This window comes from Balaenoptera musculus, chromosome 8 (assembly GCF_009873245.2).
Source record: "Balaenoptera musculus isolate JJ_BM4_2016_0621 chromosome 8, mBalMus1.pri.v3, whole genome shotgun sequence".
NCBI classification, from domain to species: domain Eukaryota; kingdom Metazoa; phylum Chordata; class Mammalia; order Artiodactyla; family Balaenopteridae; genus Balaenoptera; species Balaenoptera musculus.
In genome coordinates, this window is record NC_045792.1 from 84309773 (window position 1) to 84330197 (window position 20425).

Sequence of the window (20425 nt, forward strand, 5' to 3'; positions counted from 1 at the left end):
CCATCTACGGTTGCCTGCCCATCCAACACACTCTCCTGTGCTGACCTCTCCAAGTCTAACTTCCACAGCTAGCTTATGGGAAATGCTTTCAGATGGAATGGATACAAGTTTCCAAATTTCCGGCAACATCTATCCACCTCCGGTGATAAATGCTTCCCCACCGTTCCAGAGTATCCCGAGCTATCACTCTACTGCTGAATCTCCTCCTCTATCAACCAGTGCCTTATTCAGGACCCCATCCAAAGCACTGCCGGCTTCTCAGCACCCCGAGAAGTGGACAGGTGCAGCCACTAATGCAGGTAGTTTGTTTCCTGGTACCCCCCCCCCAAGAAATAGGTGTGACTGCTTCTGGGGCCAAAGCATCTTCAAGCTCAACACAGATACCCAGCTTTGCTCAGAAGATGCAGATATGCCTGATTCCTGGATGGTGAATGAGTTAGCAGTCCAGATAGTCAGGCCCCCGATCCTCTGCCGACTTGATTTTTTGGAAAGTATTCAGAATTTAAGTGTCCTTATTTCCAACCATAGCTTTGCTCTAAGTGGCATTCTCATTATGGTTAATCGGCTTAACGAACCTAAAGCTGTTTTGCCTAAATTCCAGTGCTCAGAGACTTTTCACCCCAGCAAACCCATAAATTACATCCATTCATTCCCACAGTGGTGTGTGCGTTCCGGACCAATGACAAACTTCGCTCTTCTCTTTTTGCAGTGGCCTCCTCGGTGTCGCCCAAGGCACAACCAACGGCAGCAACCATGTTGTTTCTTCGGAAATCAAGTCCACTGGTGCTGTCTGCAGCCCTGGTTGCTAAGGGCACCGGTAGCAGCCCTTCGGCCGTGGCCTCGGGATTAGTCAAGAGCAGCTGGACCACTGCTGTAGCTAAAAACGTCACAAGCAACGCAGCATCTGGCCCAAAGGCGACACCAGGGGCAGCCCATCCAGCCTTCTCGTTCACGCCGACCTACATGTTTGCAAGAACAGCACACACCATGAGCACTCCCACGGCCATGCAAGGGAACACGGGCACTGCCTCTGGCCTGTTGTCCACAACACACCTCCCCAGGAAACCACAAGCCATGTACACGGGCTTCCTGAACCCCACCAACCCAGCCATGCCCAGGGTGTCCACCGCACGCCCGCTGACAATCACGGCAGCCTTGACGTCCATCACTGCACCAATAAGGGCCACCCGGATGCCGCCTTTGTCAGCAGAAAACACAGACGCTGCTCTTCCCGCTGTGTCCACGGCCATGGTCACAACTGGCAAAATGGCATCCAACCTGGAGTGTCAGATGTCCAGTAAGCTCCTGGTGAAGACAGGTAAGAGTCCACTGTCCTGATTTGACTTGAAAGCAGCAAGTGCATCCTGGCCTCAGAGGTGTAGCGGAATTATTAGATTTCTTTGAGATCAGTGGTTCTCAACCAGGGGGGGATTTTGCCCCCCCTGCCCAGCCACCAGGGGACATTTGGCCATGTCTGGAGATGTTTTTGGGTGTCTACAACTTGGAGGGTAAGGAGGGTGTTACGGGCATCTAGTGAGTTAGAGACTGGAGATGCTGCTAAACATTCTACAGTGCATAGGACAGTCAGGCAGCAAAGAACGATCCAACCCAAAACGTCAGTAGTGCCGAGGTTGAGAAGCCCTGACCTTTACCAAGTGACAGAGGAGAGGAGCATCTTGTGACATGGATTCTAGTCCTGGGATCCATTCTGATATCAGAGGCCCCTGGGAAACCAGTTCTGCCAGTGAGTCTGAGAAAGCAGATGTACACCGAAGTTTGCGCGTACAGACCTCAGTGATGTCTCACACGCGTGAATGATGTGATCGGTAAAATACAGAATCTTGGGAAGGGCTACAGAACTCAGAAGGGCTTTCTGTCATGTATTTTCTCAACCAGCAGATACTGACAGTACAGCTACCGTACACTATGTTGGTGCCCAAGATTTCTTCTGATGTTAAAAAGGAGACCTTCTTGAAAAAGTCGCGTAGATGCTATCTTTTTTAGCCCCCGCCTCTGAGTTGCAGCAGACGGGCCAAGAAGGCACAGGATGCTTTTAATAGTGTGGTAATGTCTGCTATAAAAAGCATTAGACACATTATTTGAAAGAACATGCCAGTGTTGAATGCTCATGTCCCGCCTTCCTCTTCACCCCACAAAGAATTAAATGAAATTATCTCTTGAGACATAATCTTATTCTAAAATAGGAAATTGTGAAACTAGGCAGAGCAGAAAGCACAGTATCTTTTTCAGTTTCTCAAGCAGTTATACCATCTGGTTTTCCACATCCCAGCCACCTAGGTGCGGAAGTCTGGAACATTCTCCCCTCCCTCTTCTTCACAACCTCCCTTCACCCCAGCCGCCCCCAGTCAATGACCGGTTCCTTCCGGTTCTACCTCCTAAATACTTCTTCCCTCCACCCTCACTGCCGCTTCCCTGGTTCACACCGTCACCATCGCTCACCTAAATTTCTGAAACAACAGCCAGATTTTTCTCTCTGCCTTCAGACTTCCCCCACCCTCCAATCTGTTCTCCAGTCTGGAGTCCAGGGAGCCTCCTAAAATACATGCCTTTGCTTTAAACCCTTCATTTCCCACTGCCCCAGGACTGAGCCTGATATTGTAGGCTGAAATATTCACTTCTCTCCCCTGTGCCTTTGTACTTGGTCTTCCCTCTGCTGGGAGTGGCAGGGGGCAGTCCCTCTGGCCTTGGCCTGGCTCACGCCCATCATCCTCCAAGACTCAGTGGAAGCAACAGTTCCTCCCGGAAACCTTCCCTGATCCCCACCCCCTTGCCCAAGTCAGGGCTGGATGCTCCTCCGAGGGCCTCCAACCACATCCTAGGCTTCCCTTCAAATAGCACCTGTCATGTTCAACCACAAATGCCTCTTCTCCATGCCAGGTCTCCATTCCTGTCTCCGTCCCGCTTGTGGGGTGAGGACTGCACCTCCTGAAGCAGGGTTGATGTAGGCTGTTTTAGGATGCAGGGCCTGCAGTTAAGGAGGTTCTCAGGGATGCTGTTCCAGGAATTTCCTTGCATGCAGACCGGTCAGGGGCAGGCAAGGCTTAGCCTGGCTTTCAGAGTCAGAGGCAGCATTGGTCAGAAATGAAGTGCCACCAGCATGCTAGCTCTCTCTCCACTAGGGCCACACGAATGGCTGGGGCCTTCTTTCCTTAGGACTTGAGCGGGACCAACGGAGCTGCTGCCCCATTGGTTGGACCTGTGCCCACTAGCTTTGCTCAGAACCTGTAGGAGGTGGTGGGTAGCTGGGGAGGAGAGGAGGGCTCATTAATTAGGAGGTCTGCTGCCTTACGCTGATTGCATGCTTCTGTTTCGCCCCACAGTTCTCTTTCTGACCCAAAGGAGGGTGCAGATCAGTGAAACCTTGAAGCTTAATGTAGCCAGAGGGCTCACACAGGCATTGCGGAAGGCATTCCACCAGAATGACGTCTTGGCTCATGTAAGCCCCCTGCTTTTGTAACCAGGCTCATCTATCTCTTCCTCTTGGGTCCAGAGTCTGTTTAGATTGTTTTCTTCCTCCCTGGGTACCATAGCCACAACAGAAGTAGGATCTTTCATCATTTGGGCAAATAGCTAATGCATGGTAGCTGGAGAAGGTCAAATTCTGAGATGGAAAATTGAAGATAATTGCCTTATGTCTAGTTTTTTGTTTTTTTTTTTTTAAGCCTGGAGATTCTGTTTTAAATTGTCCCATTATCCTGTTGTTTGGGGAAAGTATTTAATTGTGACAGTGTAATTTTGCAGAAATCATCCATTGTTTTTTTCCTTTATCTTCCTCACCATTGTGAACAATTAGTGATTTATTTCTGGACATTTAAAAATTACTCTGACTTGTAAACTGAGTCCACCTTTGCTTAAATTGCCAGCAGCAGATAGGGAAGTAAACATTTTTTTTCTCTAAACACTTTAATGCCAAGTACTATTTAACAACCACTAGCTGATTTTGATGGCATATCTAAGTGATGGAAGCCTTGCTTTACACCCTTTTGGTTTGATTCCAAGTTTTAAAGCAGTAAATGTGATTGACAGTCAGTGGACAACCCTTTACATCACTAGAAAATATTGGTTTCGCTTCCTCCTTTGATGCTTTGTGCCCCAGCTGCATTCAGATTAGGGGTCCTTCCCCACCACCACATGAAGGACTAGGAAGGAGATTGGGTACACAGTTTATTGGTCATTGTTAATCTCTTTTATATAATTCTGAAAAAAAAAAAAGAAGAAATGCTCTCCACGAGAAGCATCTGTGGTTTCTGCACCAGAAACTTTATTTGAAAGTTGAAAATGTGAATGTTTCCATGTGGTTACCTGAGACAGTTTTCACTAAACTTTGGTCGTTTGCAAATTACCCTCACAGCTTTTGCCTTTTTTGCATATCATCACAGACCAGTGTGACAATTAGTACATGTTAGTTTTTTTTAAAATCAGCTTTTATTTAAAAAACAGTTAAGATTGGGATTGACGTACACACACTACTATATATAAAATAGATAACTAATAAGGACCTGTTGTATAGCACAGGGAACTCTTCTCAATACTCTGTAGTGACCTATATGGGAAAGAATTTAAAAAGAGTGGATATATGTATATGTATAATTGATTCACTTTGCTGTACACCTGAAACTAACACAACATTTTAAATTGACTATACTCCAAAAAAATTTAAAAAAAAAACACTTAATAAACACGTTTCTTTTGAAAGGATGTTTGATATTACTACCATAAGTAGCAATCAGGATCATTTGCCACAAATAAAAGGTAATCATAAACATGAGAATAGGGAGTTCCCTGGTGGTCTAGTGGTTAGGATTTTGCGCCTTCACTTCCATGGCCCTGTCAGAGAACTGAGATATTGCAAGCCGAGCAGTGTGGCCAAAACTTTTAAAAGATGAAAATAATGGAGACAGCCTGTTAAATTCAAGCTAGACATTGTTGCTTACAGAAGGCATTAAGGCTGGGCCTGGTGTTCCTTTGTTTGTTTAAAAATATGATTAGCAAGGATTAGAGAGGCGTTAAAAGTCAATTATCCTCAAACTGAGACCTGCTCCTTGAGGTAATTGGAAGGATTGGAATGGGAGTAACTTTCTTGCTGGATGATTTGGTGGCATTTGGTGCTGAGTCCGTGTTCCATCCAGAAGTATCTCTTGTCCCACCTAAAGTCACCTTGAACACCGCCTTTAGGTAACAAGGTGCTGGGGACACACAGTGTGGAGGAAGCAAAGGCATACCCAGCCTGCTGCAAAATCAATTGTCTTGGTTTCTTTGGCAAATACACATGACACTCCTAATGGAGATGCAAGAATAAGGGGGAGGAAAGCAGGTGTTAAAAACACCCTGAACTGCTGATATAAAACACTAAGAAAACAAAGTAAGAATAAAATCGAAAGTCTCAAAATCTTCCAGTTGGGTCAGAATGAGCTCAGATCATCAACATCCCTTAGGACTCAGCTGTAAGAGAAACTCTCCATGGCCCATCCCTGCCTTGGTCTTGAACCAGTCACAAGCCAAGAATGGAGTGAAGTCTGAACAGTTCTTCTCTCAGCTTCTAAAGAAAGGAATTCACCTCATTTACTACCTGACCCCTGTTCTGAAGGGCCTCCAATTAATCTATCACTTCTGCCTTTTAGTGTTTATAAATGATGAGAAATATGATACAGCTGTTTTTCCCAGCATTCCATTCCCTGGAAATCTCTTTTGCCTGCCATCTCCTGCCTGCCTTCTTGGCTGCTAATTGATGCTCACAGGATTATACTGAGGCACTTAAGGAATAATAATTTTAAAAAAACCACACATTTAATTCTATTCCAGAATTAAATTAAATATAGATTGAATCCTATATCCGTAGGTTCGATATAAATTATATTTTGTTGTATTCTTATATTTTGAGACTTGACAATCCCCGTAGGCTTATGGGATTGTTAGAATATTTGTCAAATGAGAGTGTCCTATTCCCCAGCCATGCTGAGTTAACAGTTGTGGTTCTAAGAAACACCAAGAAGAACTTAAAGTACCATGGAAATGAACACTGAGTTCTCTGGGTCCATTTGTTTTGTAGGTGGACATTCTGGAACATTCTCACAACGTCACTGTTGGTTATTATGCTACCAAAGGGAGGCTGGTCTACTTGCCTGCTGCAGTGATTGAAACGCTGGGCGTTTATGGAATCAGCAATGTCACTGCAGATCTGAAGCAACACACCCCAACCTTGCAGTCTGTGGCAGTACTTGCGTCCCCGTGGACTCCCCAGCCTTCAGGCTACTTGCAGCTGAAAACAGGCAAGTAACTCAGAAGGAAAGGATTCCTATCCGTTCTGGGATCAGCGGTGGTACCAAGAGGACACCTGTTTGAAAACTCCATCACTGGCTGCTCTGTCATTTCTTAGAGTCATTGTGTACCTTCCTCCAAAGGCCTTGCTAATCAAATGTCCAAGTTCCCTGCACAGCAGCCTAAACTTTTCCAACCTGGATTCATTAGAAATATTCCTTCACAGGAGTCTTTCTTCCCAATTTATATAATTATGAGTATATCGTACTTGTGAGCATCAAGTACTGTTTTGTTTTTTTTTTTTCTGTATTACCAGTGAATACTGAGGAGAGTTGAGCGTCCGTAAAATCTGTGCTTTTCGGCAACATGTTCCAGATGCCGCTGAATCAGAATCTCTGAGCTTAGGCCTTGGAATCTTTCTTTCAAACTCCCTGGTGACTGTGATCCTGTGGTTTGTAAACCACAAGAGTAGAGGAACCATTGAAACTGAAAGACTCAAACAACTTAGTCATGCAGGCCAATTGATTGGTTTTTTCCCTTCCAAAGAAAGAGAAGACATGATCACTCTTAAGCCATTTTGTTGTCCTGGAGCAGATGTCTCCATATGCCAATCAAATGAAATCACAAAATCCTTTGCATTGGAGGGAATCTCAGGTTCGATCCCGCTTTTAATTCTTCTATGTTATAAATCATTGTAAGAGCCACTTCCAAAACTGCAACTGTCCTTATTTGCCTGATTTCTCTGATGTAAAATCATGCCGTTTTATATCATGACTGCTATTAAGTTCAAGGAACTAAGACACAGAGCTCTGGTGAGCACTGATTTATTACTCTCATTCTAGTGCTACAGTTTGTGAGCCAGTCCGACAACATACAGTCCTGCAAGTTTGCTCAGACGATGGAACAGAGACTACAGAGGGCCTTCCAGGATGCCGAGAGGAAAGTTCTGAATACTAAAAGCAACCTGACGATTCAGGTAAGGAGGAGGGTGCTTCAGCTGTGTAGTTGACAGAGGCCAACCAGAACACAAGTGTTGGCAAGAAGTGATTTGGTCCCGCATTTCAAAGCTGCCTGGTGTAAATGTAACTTTGTACTTCGGGCATGTGATATCAACAGGAGAAGGTGCCACTTTGGGGCCACCGAGTTGAGTCAGGCCTGGCAATGATGAGGATGTCTGGGGTGTGGTGGTCATGACAAGGGAGATGCTGTGATACTGTGTACCTGCTGTGATTTGGGATTTTATATTTATTTTCCCAAGCCTCTCTTGGGAAGGCTTGAAGCTTCCTTAAGCCTTTCTAATACATTTATTATTTTTAAAAAATGAACTAGAATATACTCTATATGTCAAATGTCGCATATAAAATGAATCATTTCTAAATAGCTAACTCACCAAGATTTGCCTATTCTGTGATTTTCTTTGAGTTGTTTTCCAGGCATCCACACGAACAATCACCTTATTTTAGACACACACACACACACACACACTTTATATTTAGGGTTTACTATGTGCCAGGACTGTGCTAAGTGTTTTATAAATGTTTTGCTACATAATACTCAAGACATCCTTCTGAGGTGTTATTATCAGCATTTCACAGGAGAGGAAATTGAGAGAAGGGTAGGAAACTTCCAGAAGGTCACACAGTTGGTAAGAAATGGAATTAGGACTTGAGCCAAAGCCCATACTCTAATCCACCATGCTCTACTAGCATCAATGCAATGCAGAAATGGGATCCTTGATGAAATTTTTGGCAAGCATATGCATTATCTTCCAGGGCAATCCCACTCCTGGTGTACTGTATTTCAACTTCCTGGATTTACAGTAGACATGCTACCAAAAGCATTTCTCAGACCCATTTTTTACAATTATATTGATAACATCTCACTAAAAACAGATGCTTCTTAATCATATTCATCCAGCCCCCAAATTTCTCTAATTAACTGTACTAACTAATGTCTGTTTTTACTGAACTAAAAGCCTTTGCAATTAAACCCAGTGGTTTTAAAATTGACATTTAGCATAAGTGAATTATCAGCAAAGCCAATATGATGTGGAAAGCATACATTTTAATTTGAATGAGCAGTCGTCCTTTTCTAGATTCACCCAAAGTATATATGGAAGTATCTCATTATGATCTGGTTCATATTAGACTAAGATCTAAAAACATGTCACAGACATAAGATTTATGTAAGGAGTGTGACTCAGCTCCTTTTTCCTTCTGATTGCATTTAAGATCCTCACAGGTACATGAGTCTTATTGGAGCTTGGCAGTGGAACATATTCTAATTATATTCAAGAAGCACAGACTTATCGACCAGCTTCTCTTTATCAGGCACTGGAAGGGACACCAAGATAAATAAGCTGCCCTTGGCCTTAAGAAACCTCTCTTGTGTTGTCGTATGATAGTCAGGGGCCGTGAGATGAAACTTTATAAAGCAAGTAACAAACATTCCTTGGAAAAGACTACAATGGGCAATTAGATAATTGCATCTAAATAGATTTTAGATGCTCTTGAACATATCCCCAGCTTTGGGTGAATTGTTTTATTAACCCTCTTTCACTTTTTGCCTTGGCTGGCAGGAAGCCCAGAGCCAAAGTTGTTGTGTGGATTTAGTAACCCTCTAGGCCCCTATATCATGCATAGATTGCTACATGCTAATCATCCCCCCAGGGTTGTCTTTAATCTGTTTTTTCAGGACCTGGTTTTGTAATTAATAAATTACCATTTTATTGTATTAAATGTAATTTGTGGGGCACCTTGGATCTTTTGTGGAATAAGACCATGTAAATATTTAATTTGTTCAGAGAGTCATCGAAAAAGTGACTTAATTATTTTTTACTTGTATAGCATTGATATTAGGGGCTAGAGTATAGTAGACTCAATTAGGACTTTTTGATTATAAGCAACAGAATCCAAGTTCACAGGCTTATGCAAAAAGAGGAAGTGATTGGGTCATGTAACCGAAAGGTTCACAGCTCCTTACTTCAGGAACAATTGGATCCAGGTGCTTACATGATTTCTTCATGAAGTTCTCTCTTCATCTCTTGGCTTGCCTTGCTCTGGGCGGCATCATCCTCAGGCCCCTGGCACCTCCAGGTTTGCCTCATCCTTATTACTTACAGTCTCATGGATCCAGAGTGCCTTTTTTGTGTCATTCCAGTCAAAATCCTGGATTAGTTTTCATTGAACCCTCTTGGATCACGTGCCCATTTCTGGACCAGTAACTGTGGTCGAGGATATGAAATATCCCAGTCAACTAAGTCTGGCTGAGATGCCCACTCCTGGAAACTGAGTGGGACAACTGCACCCAGAGCACATGAACTGATTGGAGAGGAGGAGATGTTTCTCCAAGGAGAATTGTGGTGCTGACAAGGAAGAAGGGAGAATGGATACTAAGAATGAAAACAACAGCTTTCCATTCTGTCAGCGTTGTGGGTCTAATTAGCTAAATGAATCATGGCATGAGTGAGTGGGAAGTAAGAGATATGGTCAGAACCCATACGAGTCTAAGAGTAGAGGGGTAATGGGAAAGTATCCCCTGCAAGGGACAAGGCATGACTGTCAAGGAACAGTGATATGACCTTGGTTTCAGGCCTGTGGATCTCTTCTTATTTATGAAGTTGTTGTTAAGCAGCCCCCAAGAATGGTCACACTTTTCTTAGCTATAAAAAAAAAATGAGTATAGTAAAGAAAACACAAATAAATGGAAAGACATTCTGTGCTCATGAATTGGAAGACTTAATGTTGTTATGATGTCAAATACTACCCAGAATGATCCCTATGCAATCCCTATCAAAATTCCAGTGATGTTTTTTGCAGAAATAGAAAAATCCATCCTAAAATTCACCCGAAATATCAAGGGACCCCGAATAGCCGAAACAATCTTGAAAGAGGAAAACAAAGTTGGAGGTCTCACACTTCCTGATTTCAAAACTTAGTGCAAAACTATGGTAATCAAAGCAGTATGGTACTGGCATAAAGACAGACATAGGGACCAATGGAACAGAATAGAGAGCCCAGAAATAAACCCTTACATATATGGTCAAATGATTTTTGATGAGACCATTTGGTGGGGGAAGGGACAGTCTTTTCAACCAGTACTACTAGGAAACTGGATATCCACAAGCAAAAGAATGAAGTTGGATCCTCACCTAACACCGTATACAAAAGTTAACTCAAAATGGATCAAAGACCTAAATGTAGGAGCTAAAACTGTAGGACTCTTAGAAGAAAATAGGGGAAAAAAGCTTCATGACATTGGATTTGGCAGTGATTTGTTGATATGACACCAAAAGCACAGGTAACAAAAGAAAAAATAAATAAGTTAGATGTCATCAAAATTAAAAACTTTTGTGGCTCAAAGGACATAATCAAAAGGCAACCCACAGAATGGGAGAAAATATTTGCCAATCATGTATCTATAGGGGGTTAATATCTAGAATATGTAAAGAACTCCTACAGCTCAGCAACAAAAAAACCAAACAACCCAAGTAAGAAATGGGCAAAGGACTTGAATAGACATTTCTCCAAAGACGATATACAGGTAACCAATAAGCACATGAAATGATGCTCGACATGACTAATCATTAGGGAAATGCAAATAAAAACCACGAAATACCACTCACACCTATTGAGGATAGCTATTATAAAAAAAAAATAGAGAATAATAAGCATTGGTAAGGAGAAATTGGGACTCTTGTGCACTGCTGGTGGACGTGTCAAATGGTGCAGCTGCTGTGGAAAACAGTATGGCGTTCCCTCAAAAAACATAGAATTACCATATGATCCAACAATTCTATTTCTGGGTATATACCCAATAGAATTTAAACCAGGGACTTGAACAGATATTGGAACACCGGTGTTCATAGCAGCGTTATTCACAACAACCAAAAGGTGGAAGCAACCTAAGTGTCCATCCATGGGTGAATGGATAAGGCAATGTGGTATATACATGCGATGGAATATTATTCATCCTTAAAAAGGAGGGAAATTCTGACACAGGCTACAACATGATGTACCTTGAGGGACATCATGCTAAGTGAAAGAAGCCAGTCACAAAAGGACAAATACTGTATGATTCCACTTATCAAAAGTATTTAGTTTTGTCAAATTAATAGAGAGAGAAAATAGAATGGTGGTTTCTAGGAGCTAGGAAGAGGAAGAAATGGGGCGTTATTCAGTAGGTACAGAGTTTCAGTTTGGGATGATGAAAAAGTTTTGGAGATGGATGGTGGTGATAGTTGCACAATAATGCGAATTACTTAATGCCACTGAACTGTACAACTTTAAATGGTTAAAATGTAATGTGTATTTTACACAAAAAAAGAATGAAACTAATATAATGTTTGTATGTCAATGATGTCTCCTCATAAAAAAAATTCTTAATCTGAAAAAATGTATAACTTACCTGTCGAGTGTAGTAGTACAGAGATACCGTATTGCAAGCTCTTTGGGATCCAGTGAGATTTAGTTTTGTTGAAAAAGCAAAAAAACAGAGTGTTCAGAATAGAGATAAAGGTTGCAAAGTTATTTTAGTTATTATTTTTTTTAGGTGACAGTGCGGTGAGGTATTTTGAATTATTCAGAAAGAAGTGCCTTTTTTCTTGGTACCTTGGGAGAGGCATGAATATCTTGTGGCCTAAACCACATTTCAGAAATACTTTTGGGGAGGAAGTAAGAGTTGACCAGAAAAGTTGACTCCGTATATCATTAATCATGGGACTCTAGGTACTGTGTTAGAGAATTTAAAAGGAACTTCCACTTATGGGAAAAAGTTCGAAATAACATGAAGAAGCTACTCTTGATGGTCTTCTTCAAAGTAAGGTTTAAAAGGAACGTTGCAGAGATATTTATGTCTGAGCACAGAAAGGTCTGGGACAGACTGGGTATCAGTTTCCGGCAGAAAGAGAGGACACATTCAAATGAAGATAATTTGAGGAAAGTCCAATGAAAAAGACTTTGTAGAAGTGTGGGCGGGCTCTAGGGAAACCACAGGGACAGTGCAGCTGCCAAGGCTGTGACAGTTGGGGTTGATGCGGTGAGAGGAGGGAGCAATTGTGGGAAGCCTGAGGCCAGAGCTGCCCAACATGAGCTGTGACCCCACAGGAGGGAGTCCCTGACACCCACTCTCTGACCTCACTCTCCTCCTTCTCTCCCACATCCTCCTGAGCTCCCTGCAGCTGAAGCCAGGGGGCCAAGGAGCCCATTGACGTGATCCACAGGGTCTGCCTCTGGGGGTGCTGAGCAGGATGAGGGCAGGGTGGCAAATGGATCTGGAGAGGGAAGGGGCAGACACCCAGCACAGAAGCCCATAAAGAGTGCCTCACCAGACGGAATGCCTTCCTACTGCATCTGTTTTTCAAATCTCATCTGTGGGATATTTTTATGTATACATTGACCTATAAAAGTCTCGTTTCCTCATAACTAAAAAACTGACTTAGACAAGATTCGAGAAGAAAACCACACCATCTCATAGTAATATTAACATGTTCTACATTGAATTAATAGACCACAAGGAAATGGAATCTCTCTCTAAAGAAGCTGTTTTCTGTTTCTGAATTCTTTTTGTCATCAGGTTCGGTCACGCTTTCCATGACTAGGTTGACGATGGACGGTGTGCATTCCCCGTCCTTTCAACTTTAAAATCCCCCAAAAGTTTGACTCAGGCTTTCTCTGTCTGAGCAGTTGAGTCCTCCTTAAATTTACCATTCCTATGCTCTATTGTGTATTTTCAGAACCATAAAAGTAGGCTGAGACCATTTAGCCCCTGCAAAAGATACACACACCAGTGGTTAAAACCCACTGCCTGTCAGGCTGCCTGGGTTGGAATCCTGTCTCCGTCACTTATTAGCTGTGTGTCCTTGGGCAAGTCCCTTGATCATTCTGGGCTTCAGTTTCCTCCTCTGTGAAAGGGAGTCATAACAGGATACACCTCCTAGGGTTGCGGTGAGGATTAAATGAGATCATGTGCCCTTAGCACGATGTCTGGCATGTAAGCAAGCAATCTGTAAGTGACAACTATTGTTATTCTTATCTCTTCCTTGCTCTCTTCCCACCTCCCTTTCATTCCTAACCTCAACTTCTCCTTAAACTTCTCCTCCCACGGCCTCCATGAAACAGACCCTCATCTTATTTGGCATGTCTCCCTCCCCTTTCCTCCTGTGTCGATTCAGATGGTGAGCACGTCCAACGCCTCCCAGACAGTCACCTTGGTGTACGTGGTGGGCAATCGAAGCTCCTTCCTCAACGGCACTGTGGCCAGCAGCCTCCTCCGCCAGCTCTCCGCTGAGCTGGTGGGGTTCTACCTCACCTACCCGCCGCTCACCATCGCCGAACGTGAGTATGTCCACGTCCTACAGGGACTCTGCCATCTTCTCCGGGGCCTTGTCTGTTTAGCAAACCTCCATGGTGCCAGGCCACATGCGAACTCTTTTGTCATTATATCACAACTGAAATATGTGATCGATGGGGATTGAATTGATGAAAATTTTATTACACATTGAAGAAAGCACTGGCTAGGTGCTTTTACCCTTCACTTATTTCGTATCTCATTTAATCCTCACAACTACCCTGTAAGGTAGGTGCAAAATTAACCCCATTTTGCAGATGGGAAAACTGAAACTCCAAGAGGTTTAACAAGATGCCTACTCTGACATAGCTAGCGAGACATGGAACCTGGGGTTTGAACCCAAGCAGTCTGCCTTCTGAGCTTATAACACTGCCTGGTATGGCATCTGTCCCGTGGCAATCTGGGTTGCTATGGTTTCCTCCACTTCTGCCATCAGCAAATGTTCCTGGGCCTTCAGCCCTTGCCCGGGCTATAGATATTATAATGCAACTCATGTGCAGTCAGCATCGTGACTTCACTTGATGAAGTCCCCGTAGGCTTGTGGCCTCATCTTCCTCTAATGCTTCAGTTACATAATCCTCATTACCATGCAGCAGGCATAGACTTTGAAGACGATGCAGCCTACATTTTGTACCCAAACATTTACTCGGTAGCCAAAGGAAGTAAAGATCTATGCTCTTAAATTTAATCATTGGTACATTTCTAAAGGTCACTGGGCAAGTTTTTTTTTTAAACATGTATTAGCAAAATTGTTTCTATTTCCTTCTTTGGTTGCTTTATATATTGTAGATAAGTGAGATAATGTGTGTGAATGTACTTATTAGCACATAGTAGACACTCAGAGTTTTTTTTAATGTTTGTTTAATGGCAAGCTTGTGTGAATTTCCATATACTAGGGAAAGATGCTTCTGGATTTTATGGAAAAGATGATGTCATAAAAGATGGCATTACGTCACCTGGTAGCACGTGAAGAATTTCTTTTTTCATCATCTTGATATTCTGAGAATAATAACAATAACACAACTATGATTTATTGAGTACTTACTATGTGCCAGGTACTATGCTAAGCCTTTTACGTGTATTAACTCTGATGGTCACCACACCTGTAAAGAAATGGAACTGTTACATTTGGCTACAAAACTTAGTCCTTGACACTGGAAAAATCCATTCAAGAAATAATTATTCCTAAAAATGTTATGATGGTTGGATAATTTTTAAAGAGAAAGCTGTTGTTAAGATAGGTTCTAGCTGTAGGTCTTGACAATGGAAGTGTTTCACTTAAGAAGGTTTTGATGGAAAAACCGAAAGCAGACACCCAAAAGCCCTTTACTGAGTATTTTAGTTTTCTGAATAGCAAGTTTCAGTCTGTATGTCCTAGAGTTCCCAAGAATGATAAAGCAGGATTTAACTGCTTGGTATTTTGTCAGCTATGTCTATTTCTCGAACAATATTTACATATAAAACCCGTGAAAGTAATTTGGTGTGTTTCTTGTTTGTTTTAGCGCTGGAATACCCCAACCTTGATATATCAGAAACAACCAGAGACTACTGGGTAATTACAGGTAATCTCTTCTTTCATTTCCCCTTTCAACCCTAATCAGGTTGGTCCTTTCTTTCTTGTCTTTCTTCTTTTCTTTCTTTCTGTTCATTTTCTTTCTTCGTCCGTTCCTTCCTCCTTCCTTCCTTCCTCCTTCCTTCCTTCCTTCCTTCCTTCCCTTCTTCCTTCCTTCCTTCCTTCCTTCCTTCCTTTTCTTTCTTTCTTTCCTTCTTCTTTCTTTCTCTCTCTCTCTCTCTCTCCCTTTCCTCTCCCTCCCTCCCTCTCTCTCTCTCTCTCTCTCCTTTCTTTCTTTCTTTCCTTTCTTTCTTATTTTTTTAAACATCTTTATTGGAGTATAATTGCTTTACAATGTTGTGTTAGTTTCTGCTGTATAACAAAGTGAATCAGCTATGCATATACATATATGCCCATATCCCCTCCCTCTTGCATCTCCTTCCCACCCTCCCTATCCCACCCCTCGAGGTGGTCACAAAGCACCGAACTGATCTCCCTGTGCTATGTGGCTGCTTCCCACTAGTTATCTATTTTACATTTGGTAGTGTATATATGTCCATGCCAGTTTCTCACTTCGTCCCTACTTACCCTTCCCCCTCCCCGTGTCCTTGAGTCCATTCTCTATGTCTGCATCTTTATTCCTGTCCTGCCCCTAGGTTCTTCAGAACCATTTTTTTTTTTTTAGATTCCATATATATGTATTAGCATACTGCATTTGTTTTTCTCTTTCTAACTTACTTCACTTTGTATGACAGACTCTAGGTCCATCCACCTCACTACAACTAACTCAATTTCGTTTCTTTTTATGGCTGAGTAATATTCTACTGTATATATGTGCCACATCTTCTTTATCCATTCATCTGTCGATGGACACTTAGGTTGCTTCCATGTCCTGGCTATTGTAAAGAGTGCTGCAATGAACATTGTGGTACATGACTCCATTTGAATTTTGGTTTTCTCTGGATATATGCCCAGGAGTGGGATTGCTGGGTCGTATGGTAGTTCTATTTGTAGTTTTTTAAGGAACCTCCATACTGTTCTCCATAGTGGCTGTATCTATTTACATTCCCACCAACAGTGCAAGAGAGTTCCCTTTTCTCCACACCCTCTCCAGCATTTATTGTTTGTAGATTTTTTGATGATGGCCATTCAGACTGGTGTGAGGTGATACCTCATTGTGGTTTTGATTTGCATTTCTCTAATGATTAGTGATGTTGAGCATCCTTTCATGTGTTTGTTGGCAATCTGTATATCTTCTTTGGAGAAATGTCTGTTTAGGTCTTCTGCCCATTTTTGAATTGGGTTGTTTGTTTTTTTGATATTGAGCTGCATGCGCTGCTTGTAAATTTTGGAGATTAATCCTTTGTCAGTTGCTTCATTTGCAAATATTTTCTCCCATTCTGAGGGTTGTCTTTTCGTCTTGTTTATGGTTTCCTTTGCTGAGCAAAGGCTTTTAAGTTTCGTTAGGTCCCATTTGTTTATTTTTGATTTTCCATTTCTCTAGGAGGTGGGGCAAAAAGGATCTTGCTGTGATTTATGTCATAGAGTGTTCTGCCTATGTTTTCCTCTGAGAGTTTTATAGTGTCTGGCCTTACATTTAGGTCTTTAATCGATTTTGAGTTTATTTTTGTGTATGGTGTTAGGGAGTGTTCTAATTTCATTCTTTTACATGTAGCTGTCCAGTTTTCCCAGCACCACTTATTGAAGAGGCTGTCTTTTCTCCATAGTATATTCTTGCCTCCCTTATCAAAAATAAGGTGGCCATAGGTGTGTGGGTTTATCTCTGGGCTTTCTATCCTGTTCCATGGATCTATATTTCTGTTTTTGTGCCAGTACCATACTGTCCTGATTACTGTAGCTTTGTAGTATAGTCTGAAGTCCAGGAGCCTGATTCCTCCAGCTCCATTTTTATTTCTCAAGATTGCTTTGGCTCTTTGGGGTCTTTTGTGTTTCCATACAAATTGTGAAATTTTTTGTTCTAGTTCTGTGAAAAATGCCATTGATAGTTTGATAGGGATTGCCCTGAATCTGTAGATTGCTTTGGGTAGTAGAGTCATTTTCACAATGTTGATTCTTCTAATCCAAGAACGTGGTATATCTCTCCGTCTGTTTGTGTCATCTTTGACTTCTTTCATCAGTGTCTTATAGTTTTCTGAGTACAGGTCTTTTACCTCCTTAGGTAGGTTTATTCCTAGGTATTTTAATCTTTTCGTTGCAATGGTGAATGGGATTGTTTCCTTAATTTTTCTTTCTGATCTTTCGTTGTTAATGTATAGGAATGCAAGAGATTTCTGTGCATTAACTTTGTATCCTGCAACTTTACCAAATTCATTGATTAGCTCTAGTAGTTTTCTGGTGGCATCTTTAGGATTCTCTATATATAGTATCATGTCATCTGCAAACAGTGACAGTTTTACTTCTTCTTTTCCAATTTGTATTCCTTTTATTTCTTTTTCTTCTCTGATTGCTGTGGCTAGGACTTCCAAAACTATGTTGAATAATAGTGACGAGAGTGGACATCCTTGTCTTGTTCCTGATCTTAGAGGAAATGTTTTCAGTTTTTCACCATTGAGAATGATGTTTGCTGTGGGTTTGTAGTATATGGCCTTTATTATGTTGAGGTAGGTTCCCTCTATGCCCACTTTCTCGAGAGTTTTTAATCATAAATGGGTGTTGAATTTTGTCAAAAGCTTTTTCTGCATCTATTGAGATGATCATATGGTTTTTATCCTTCCATTTGTGAATATGGTGCATCACATTTGATTGATTTGCGTATATTGAAGAATCCTTGCATTCCTGGGGTAAACCCCACTTGATCATGGTGTATGATCCTTTTAATGTGCTGCTGGATTTTGTTTGCTAGTATTTTGTTGAGGTTTTTTGCATCTATGTTCATCAGTGATATTGGCCTATAGTTTCCTTTCTTTGTGACATCTTTGTCTGGTTTTGGTATCAGGGTGATGGTGGCCTTGTAGAATGAGTTTGGGAGTGTTCCTCCCTCTGCTATATTTTGGAAAGGTTGGTTTATTTTTAAAAACTGCATGCCATTCAGTGATAGAATTGGCATCTTTTCTTGGGTCCTGTCTTATACGCCAAGGAGTTACTTCCCTAGGACCAGAAGTGGGTGGAGTAAGCTGAGATAGGAAAAGACAGCACGCTGAAGATGAGGGTTAAATAACCAATTCAAAACAGCTACGTTGAAAGTCCCACCCAGGAGCCTCCTCTTCGCAAAATGTGTACCCATCAAAAGGTGCGGCATTAAGCTGTGGACGTCTGGGGCATGTCCATGTGAATGGTTGTCTATTTGTTTAAAGATCATTTAAAGATCGTAGGACTTTCTGCACTGCTTTACAAAACCCAAATGAAAGTCAGAGGAATGCCAGGCATGCATTTTTCTCTCTCCCCGGGTACCCCCACGCTGATCCTGGTGGAGCCCGGGCGTGTCCTGACAGTGAGGGTGGATGGAAGTAAAAGGGTGTTTGGGTGGCAGTTTCCTTTTTTCTTTCTTGACATTTCCCAGCTGAGATTTATGAAACAGCAAAAATTTTTTGCTTGTGTTTTTCAAAAGCCAGACAGTAACTCTGAAAATTAGAGAAGCAAGGATTGGAAGCAGAGAGAGAGGACAGATGCTTGTAGGAGGAAAAGTGACCAGCCGGGCCATAAAGGGTGATGTCAAAAGCTCAGCTTCTCTGTACACTGGTGCCACACTGAATCTCGGAGATGGAGTTTTGGGTGAAGTAGAAAAGGATAGCTTCATTGCTTTGCCAGGCAAAGCGGAACACAGCAAGCTCCTGCCTCGAAAAACTATGTGTTCCAACCCGGGAGGATTTGATGAGGAGTTTTATAGCAATAGTTCAAGGGTGGGGTTGCTGATAAGATTAGGGTGTGTGCAGGGTCTGCATGCCTTTAATCTCATCTCAGGTGGTCAGTCTCCTAATCTTGATGAGCTTCTCTGGTCCCTTTAATCTTGCCTCTGGTGGTTTCTTGGCTGCTTCTCCCTTGATTAGCAACTGTTCGAATCTGCCCTTTGGAGCTCAGGGAAGGTCATGGAGGCTGGAGTCTTGCCTACAAGAAAGGGGGGACAAAAAGGCTTCCGTGCCCAGGAGCCCCACAGGGTCCTGCTCAGTTTCAAGGGGAGGGACGGAAGGGTGTTAATCTGCTAGAGCTGCCGTAACAAAGTACCCCAGGCTGGGGGAGCTTCAACAACAGGAATTCATTTTCTCATAACTCTAGAGGCTGGAAGTCTAAAATCAAGGTGTCAGCTGGGTTGTTTTCTTCTGAGGTCTCTCTCATTGGCTTGTAGATGGCCATCTTCCCTCTGTGCGTGTCTGTGTCTTAGTTTTCTCTTCTTATAAGGACACCAGTACAGGATTAGGCCGCACCCTGATGACCTCATTTTATCTTAATTGCCTCTTTAAAGGCCCTATCTCCAAATACAGTCACATTCTGAGGTCCTGGGAGTTAAAACGTCAACATGTGAGTGGTGGGAGGACACAATTCAGCCCATTACAAGGAGGGAGGAAGATTTTGCAAGTCCTGGAAGATGGGCCTGAACAAGCAGGCCCTCCCAAACCTCCTTCTTCCCTTGCCGGTCTCCTCCCTCCCTTGCTGTCCCAAACAAGCAGTAGATGGGCTGCTGCCTGGAATACTAACCAAGGAGCTTGGTGAAGCCTGCTCAAGATCTCTCCTAAATTGCAGAAAATTGCATTTCTTTCTCCCCTGCAAAGCCATGGATTTGTAGAGATTATTTTACCTGCTAAGAAGACCAACTAAAGAAAAGTTTAAAAAGGAAACAACAACCCACAGGAGTTTATGCTCAAGAGAGACAACGCAACACATTTTGGAAACCAGCAGGTTACGTAACATTTACAAAATCATGTTTCCTGCACAGGGAATGCTATTTTTTAACTTGTAGACATTTCGTCCCTTCTCTTAACTTTTAAGATTTACATTCAATGGTAAAACATCCTGTCCTTGACAGACTCCTGTTTCATGCTTTCCTCATGTACCTGTGTCTTGCCCTGCCTCTGTTTTAGTGACATAACCTTAATAAAAAGCTCCATACATGGTCTTGTTTTCAGGATTCTTCTGGGACTTGACCCCTGCCCACTCACCTACGTGTCCAACTTCGTTATCACTGTTGCTGCCTGTTGGTAATCAGCATACAGTGGCACCCATCACTGTGTTTGGGGCTGATTGGATCAGTTGATTAGTGCTTAGGGGGGAAGAGGGGACAGGTCCAGGTCT

At 42.5% G+C, this 20425-nt stretch overlaps 1 protein-coding gene across 1 annotated transcript in view; it reads left to right on the plus strand.

The window, feature by feature from the left end:
• The window catches only part of KIAA1549L (KIAA1549 like), a 293894-nt gene that overhangs the window by 161286 nt on the left and 112183 nt on the right, over positions 1-20425 (plus strand). Inside the window, exons 2-7 of the mRNA XM_036862584.1 lie at positions 710-1318; positions 3342-3457; positions 6071-6290; positions 7122-7255; positions 13451-13613; positions 15129-15188. Coding sequence (XP_036718479.1) covers positions 710-1318; positions 3342-3457; positions 6071-6290; positions 7122-7255; positions 13451-13613; positions 15129-15188 — 1302 coding nt within the window. The remainder of the gene's footprint in view (positions 1-709; positions 1319-3341; positions 3458-6070; positions 6291-7121; positions 7256-13450; positions 13614-15128; positions 15189-20425) is intronic.